This window comes from Euphorbia lathyris, chromosome 2, assembly GCF_963576675.1.
Source record: "Euphorbia lathyris chromosome 2, ddEupLath1.1, whole genome shotgun sequence".
Lineage (NCBI taxonomy): Eukaryota > Viridiplantae > Streptophyta > Magnoliopsida > Malpighiales > Euphorbiaceae > Euphorbia > Euphorbia lathyris.
In genome coordinates this window covers 33,603,689-33,611,059 of record NC_088911.1, presented here as the reverse complement: position 1 = coordinate 33,611,059, position 7,371 = coordinate 33,603,689, and the positions used below count along the sequence as shown (strand labels likewise).

At 28.9% G+C, this 7,371-nt stretch overlaps 1 protein-coding gene across 3 annotated transcripts; it reads left to right on the top strand.

The window, feature by feature from the left end:
• The first annotated feature begins 4,511 nt into the window (after nucleotides 1-4,511).
• LOC136217705 (L10-interacting MYB domain-containing protein) lies at nucleotides 4,512-7,070 on the top strand. Of its 3 annotated transcripts, none has more exons than XM_066004345.1 (5): nucleotides 4,512-4,671; nucleotides 4,963-5,330; nucleotides 5,531-5,624; nucleotides 5,696-6,219; nucleotides 6,322-7,070. In XM_066004345.1, exons 2-5 carry the CDS (start codon nucleotides 4,995-4,997, stop codon nucleotides 6,883-6,885), a joined length of 1,518 nt encoding a protein of 505 aa, XP_065860417.1. In that variant the 5' UTR covers nucleotides 4,512-4,671; nucleotides 4,963-4,994; the 3' UTR covers nucleotides 6,886-7,070. The 3 variants fall into 3 exon arrangements, with proteins under 3 accessions (XP_065860417.1, XP_065860419.1, XP_065860418.1); XM_066004347.1 differs by having other exon boundaries at nucleotides 4,860-5,330; XM_066004346.1 differs by lacking the exon at nucleotides 4,512-4,671 and adding an exon at nucleotides 4,678-4,859.
• Nucleotides 7,071-7,371: the final 301 nt, after the last annotated feature.

The window sequence follows — 7,371 nt, the reverse complement described above, 5'->3', positions numbered from 1 at the left end:
TAGTATTCCACCATTATATTCATTGGTCACGATAGATAGTATTATATTTCTGAAGATAAATATTCTATTTTTTTCATATGTTGTAGTTATTTTGTACTCAATTATGTTGTTGTTTTATTTTTATTAAACAATAGTTGTTATAGTTTCATCTTTCAGATTCATTTCTGTTGTTACCCAGGTTCTATACCTCTCGCTATCTTATCCATGTTTTTTTTTTGTCTTTTTTTCCCAAACTGATAGCTTCAATTGAAGAAATCCGACAGAAATAGAAGATGCATGAACAACTAAAACCGGAAAACACAAAAGTGTCAAAAATTACAAGAAATTCTTATGTTTCTCAAGGTAATTATTCGATTTTTTTTTCATATGTTGTAGTTATTTTTGTTCTCAATTGTGTTGTTGTTTTCTTTTTATTAAACAATAGTTGTTATAGTTTCATTTTTCAGAGATGAAATTCCATTTCCATCGTTACCCATGTTCCATACCTCTCGCTACCTTATCCATGTTTTTTTTATTTGTCTTTTTTTTCAAAATGATTAAAATAAAGATTTTGTAAATTTGTATTCTTTTTTAGTATATGTTGCTAGGTGTTATCGTTTCGATTGCTAACTCTTAACTAAAATTTAGATTTTCGGCTTTATATGAACTCAATTTTTGACTTTCTCAATTGTGTTGTTGTTTTATTTTTATTAAACAATTATTGTTATAGTTTCATCTTTCAGATTCATTTCTGTTGTTGCCCAGGTTCTATACCTCTCGCTATCTTATTCATGTTTTCTTTTTTTTTTGTCCTTTTTTTCCAAACTGATAGCTTCAATTGAAGAAATCCGACAAAAATAGAAGATGCATGAACAACTAAAACCGGAAAACACAAAAGTGTCAAAAATTACAAGAAATTCTTATGTTTCTCAAGGTAATTATTCGATTTTTTTTCATATGTTGTAGTTATTTTTGTTCTCAATTGTGTTGTTGTTTTCTTTTTATTAAACAATATTTGTTATGGTTTCATTTTTCAGAGATGAAATTCCATTTTTGTCGTTACCCAGGTTCCATACCTCTCGCTACCTTATCCATGTTTTCTTTTTTATTTGTCTTTTTTTTTCAAAATGACTAAAATAAAGATTTTGTAAATTTATATTCTTTTTTAGTATATGTTGCTAGGTGTTATCGTTTCGATTGCTAACTCTTAACTAAAATTTAGATTTTCGGCTTTATATGAACTCAATTTTTGACTTTTTCAATTGTGCTGTTGTTTTATTTTTATTAAACAATTGTTGTTATAGTTTCATCTTTCAGAGATGAAATTTCATTTCTGTCGTTATCCAGATTTCATACCTCTCGCTACCTTATCCATGTTTTCTTTTTTATTTATTTATTTTTTAAAATGACTAAAATAAAGATTTTATATATTTACATTCTTTTTTAGTATATGTTCCTAGGTGTTATCGTTTTGATTGTTAACTCTAACTAAAATTTAGATTTTCGGCTTTTTATGAACTCAATTTTTAGTTTTAATTGAAGTTAGATTAATTTTTCTAATTCGGAACATGTTGAAATCCACTCATTTTTTTAGTTTGAGTTTAGCTAATTGATATGGATTGTATTTTTTATTTTTATGCATTTTGGTACAAATAGATATAAAGTTTCACACGATAGTTGTTCATTGAAGTTTGAGACATATTAAATAAAATATTAAAGAGATATTGGAATATTATACTTACAGTGAAGTTTATTTCAATATAAATTATGTTATATTATTATTATTATTATTATCAAGAAGTTATTTTTTCCCAATTTTCTAGACAAGGGGATTGTAAGCGTCTAATACGCTTGATAAGATGTTTATTCTTGAAGAATGTGGATTATGCTAGATACGAATTCAAAATCAAGGTAAATAAAAATAAATTTTGATGCTCAAAATCCTAAAAATGTACATTAATTATGGATATTGAGATAATTGCTTTTGCAACATTGGCTTATATAATTTTCAACTATTATATTATGGTTCGTACAAAATTGTTAGTATCTCAAGAGTTTTTAACAGATGAAAATGAATATGATCATAGGACAAATTATTGAAAAATATTAATTAAGAAAATATTATTATTTGAATCTCTTCAAATTCTCAAATGTTGAGCATAATGATTCTAATTAATATAATTAATTTCAAATATTAATTATAAAATGTTTTTTTATACTGAGTGGTTACGATTGCGATTTAATTCTATTTAACTAAAATTAATTTATGTACTTAATACTTCATTAAGAAAAAATAAAATGTTTAATTAATGGGCAAAAAATATTTTCACTCTCCTCTTTATACGCTTATGTCTCGACATTCTCTCTTATTTTAAAAAAAAACCCAAGAGGAAGATGATTTTCTCCTAATTATCTTTTTCGTCCCTTCATTTTTTTTCAATTCTTTTGTTTGTTTTTCTTACTTACAAAATTCAAGAATATATAATTATTAAAAAATATTAATGAAGTCAAATAAGTGATATCTGCGAGTATGGCTAATATTCTATATAGTGAAAGAATGAATAACAAATTGATCGAATGTCTTGATGAGATATTACGAGATGAAAATAGGAGAAATCATCATCTTAAACTGATTCAATTAGATATATTGGGTTATTGTAGCAGAATGAATAATTGAATTCGAATACTTGGTGATCATGAAATTCCATCAACCAAAATAATTATCATCAAGATGAATTTGTGACTAATTCTTACGAATTTTATTTTTTTATATGTAACATATTGAATTGATAAAGTTTCTTCATATGCAACATTAGAAAAATATTGATTGTAATAGTTTATAGAATAATATATTGATGTTGCTTCCATTTTAACATAGATTGTAATTCTTTTGTATCGTAGATATAATATTTAATTTTAATTGTAGTTTAATTCAATTTTTGTTTAACCTATATTGTAATTCTTTTGTATCGTAAATATAATATTTAATTTTAATTATAGTTTAATTCAATTTTTGGTTTTTTTATTATATTCTAATATATTTCTTAATTAATCTGTTATTTTATTATTATTGTTTCACAGAATATTTGGAATAAGAAAATGTATTAAAATTCCTAAAAAGTACAAATCATTGAATTTTATAAAAATAAATAAACCATTCATCTTTAGTTAAAATTCTATAAAAAAGTAGTCAATTATTTTTAAAATTAATTTAATTTGAATTATCATTAAAAAATATATATTAATTTCAAATATACATAATATAAATTTTTTTTCATAGTATGATATAAAATTATTTAAAATTAAATATGTCAATTTATTTATTTATCTAAATTATATAAAAGTTTCATACCCCGTGCATCGCACGGGTTTTTGACTAGTTTTTATAAAAATTAAGGTGCTTTTTGATAAAACTGAAAATTAAGTGCTGAAAAAATAAGTACTGAATTTTAAGTGCTGAAAATATTGAATGATTTAATTTATATAAAAATATTAGTTGATAATATTTAACTTAAAATGTTAAGTTAAATATTTTGACTTGTCAAAATAAGTGGTTTTTAACTTAATTAACTAATTTAAGTGGCGGAGAAACAACCGTTATCAAACGCACTTAAATTAAATAAGTGTTTAACATTTTAATTTAAGCAATTTAATACTTTCAACACTTATAATATTCAGCACTTAAAATTCAGTATTTATTTTTTCAGCACTTAATTTTCAGTAACGGGAACTCAATTGTACTATTTTTTTAAGGGTAAAGTTCAAATAAAACCCTTGTGGTTTCACTAATTTTCAGATAAAGGACTGTGGTTTACTTTTTGTCAAAACGAGGACTGAGGTTTTCAACTTTAGCAAAATAAGGACTTTTTCGATTGATACTATTAAAACCACTCTTAACAACTTTAAAAATGACATATTTTAAGAATTACTAATATTCTAAGCAACTTTAATTCTTCAACTTTTTTATTTCGAGATTATTTAGATGATGTTTGGTAAAGAGAGAGAAAGTTAATGTTTAGAGAGAGAAAGTTCCAAAACAGATGATTTTCTAAAATCGCAAATGTAATTCCATAGAAAATATGACATTGAACAACTTTAATTCTTGAAAATTTTCATTTTCAGGTCGTTAAAGATAGTTTTAATAGCATTATTAAAAGTGCGAAACCTCAATCCTTATTTTGACAAAAAAGTAAACTACAGTCCTTTATCTGAAAATTAGTGAAACCACAAGGGTTTTATTTGAATTTTCCCCATTTTTTAATTTATCAAAAAAAATAAGGGTTATAGCTTTTTTTTTTTTTTTGGTTAAACCATGGTTATGGCTTTTTTAAACTAATGAAAAGAGTATATAATTTTATTTCGTTATTTTTAATTTTTTAAGCCTATTTTATTTTATAAAAATTTATTGATAGGCTTTCCATCAAAAAAGATAGGCGACAAATAAAAAAGAAATATATAAAAATGAAAATAACGTTTTTTATAAAATAAAAATAAAAATAAGAAGAAGATTCCAATTTGCCTGTCTTGCAATAGCCGCGACAGGAAGTAGAATCAGGGGTAATGTAATCGGGGTTATCCCTTTATCCCAACAGGGAGTCTAAGTGAGCCTTATCCAGGAACGCCGTATCCCTAAACTCGCAGAAGCCAGAAACCTAACTGTACCTGTCCCAGATCCTTCCTATCGATTCCAAGGTGCGTCATAATTTTATCCCCCTTACACTCCTCTCTACTCCTCCTCTACCCATGTCTTCACTTATTATGCGTTTTCCCCCATTATCTTCTCTCAACAATATTTGAAATTTCTCCTAAATTTATCAACGGGATGCTCGATTTGATCCAAACTCGCTTAATTGATGAAGATATTCGAATTTTTTTTACAGGCAATCTATAAACCTATGCAGCCAGTGAATGAATTTAGCTGTAGGTTTGAAGCATAAGAAACTTCGTTTTTTATTTTTTTTCTGTTTTGGTGAATTTGCGCAGTGTAGTGTTGCATTGTCAAAAATCGGGAAGCAATGGGAGTCCGAGCCAGAAATGGCAGTGATCGTTTGCGGACTATTTGGACACCGGAGATGGATAGATATTTCATCGATCTTCTGTTGGAGCAGGTTAGTAAAGGGAATAAGTTTGATGATCATTTGTTCAGTAAACGAGCATGGAAGCATATGACTGCATTGTTCAGTATGAAATTCAACTTTCAATATGAAAAAGACGTTCTTAAAAATCGCCATAAAACTCTGAGGAATTTGTACAAAGCTGTCAAGAAGCTCCTTGATCAGAATGGCTTCAGCTGGGACGAAAGTCGGCAAATGGTCACTGCTGATAATAATGTTTGGGATGAATACATCAAGGTAGAATATCATATCTTGGTTTAACCTTTTTTTATATGTGTTCTATGTTGCTTGCAAATTTTGATTTTATCCATTTCGAGACCGAAACTCCAGTAAATTTGTATGAAATGTTTGGAGTCATATTCCTGTAACTTAAAAAATTTGGAAACTCGTTTGCTGGGATGTAATGTGTTTTCAGAATTGGATTCTTTTCATTGCAGATGCATCCAGATTCTCGCACTTTCAGAATCAAAACTATACCTTATTATGAAAATTTGTGCTTAATATATGGAGATGCAAGTATTGAAGAAAAAGGTAAGATTGTAATCTTCAATTCATGATGCTACTTTATATCTGCAACTGCAATTGAAGAATCTGATGTTTAGGTGACAATGTGCCAAAGTCATTGCCTGATTCAGCTGAAATTGAAACGATTGAAGACGCTCAGGCAAAGAGCATTAGTGAGGGAGCTTTCGAGACTTTTCACGAAATTACAGTTGATGAAGATTATAATATCTCCGTGTCAAATATGATGGTTGATGATTCTGCAGCAAAAGAGTTAATGGATGAAGTGCATCAAGCTCTGATAAATGTGAAAGGAAGCAACCGCACTAGGACATATTGGCAACCTCCGATGGACCGTTATTTCATCGACCTTATGCTGGAACATATGCAGAAAGGGAATCAGATTGATGGTGTATTCCGAAAGCAAGCATGGACCGATATGATTACTTCTTTTAATGGTAAATTTGGGTTCAACTATGATATGGATGTTCTCAAAAATCGGTATAAGACTCTGAGAAGGCAACATAATGTGATAAAGAACCTCCTTGAGTTGCCTGGCTTTTCGTGGGATGATACGCGACAAATGGTGACTGCTGATGACTACGTCTGGCAAGACTATATCAAGGTATATATTTTGGTTTGTATGAATTTGGTAGGAAGGATGCAGAAGAAAATTTTATCTTGTTTTATATAGGGAAGTAACAGAAGTTTAAAAGATGTAATGCAGATGCATACTGATGCGCGGCAGTTCATGACCCGACCTGTCCCATACTACAAAGATTTGTGCAAGATATGTTGTGATCAAAACTTTGATGAAAGTGACTGCTTCTCTGCTCAATGTTTGGAGCTGCAAAATGATCTCCAACTTCCCCGAACATCACAAAGTTGTCGGTCTCCAGCTGAATCCGCTTCCATTGAAGATGAAATTGATGCATTGGAATCTGCTGATACAAGCTCAAAGTCTGTTTTGCTTAATCAGAAGAAGAAACGCCAATCTGAAAACCAGTCAAATTCTAGTAACTCCAAAAAGGTGCGGGGCGAAGAGGAGGGCGTGGCTACTGAAACCGCAGTTTCATCTTTATCAGACAAAAGGAAGGACGAGAAGGACGAGACTTCAAATTGTGTCACGATTGAGAATGTGATCAAAGCAGTCCAAGATTTGCCAGATATGGATGAAGAACTTATATTAGATGCGTGTGATTTCTTGGAGGATGAAATGAAAGCTAAAACATTCATGGCATTGGATGTCAAACTACGGAAAAAATGGTTGTTAAGGAAGCTTCGGCCGTAATGGTATGGAAGATATCTCCTTTCTTTACCAGTTTAGATGAGTTGATTTCTCATAGAGGTTTTAGTTCCTTAGTTTTAGGCATTTAGTAATGTAATTTTTAGCTTGTTGAGCAATGTTCATGCCTCATTTGTATGAATTTAAAAATTGAACAAGATTAATTTTACCCTTTGTACAGAATTGTTTCACTGTTCTTTAACTACCACGTCGGATGTGACACTAAAATAATTATAAACTACCTGATAAAATTTGATAACTAAGACTCGACGAAATCTATTTTGATTGCTAAACAAGTTGATCAAGTTCGTTCAAACTTTTGTGGTTCGCTCCTCCAACAGTAGATCGCTTCAAAAAGATAAATCGTTTATGCCTTTTGAATCGTTTTGATATTATTACCGAGACGTAAAAAATTCTTCGGGTTAAGGTGGAAATAGTTAAAAAAAAATTAAATATTCCACTATGTAACATATTTCTTAACACTTTCTAAGC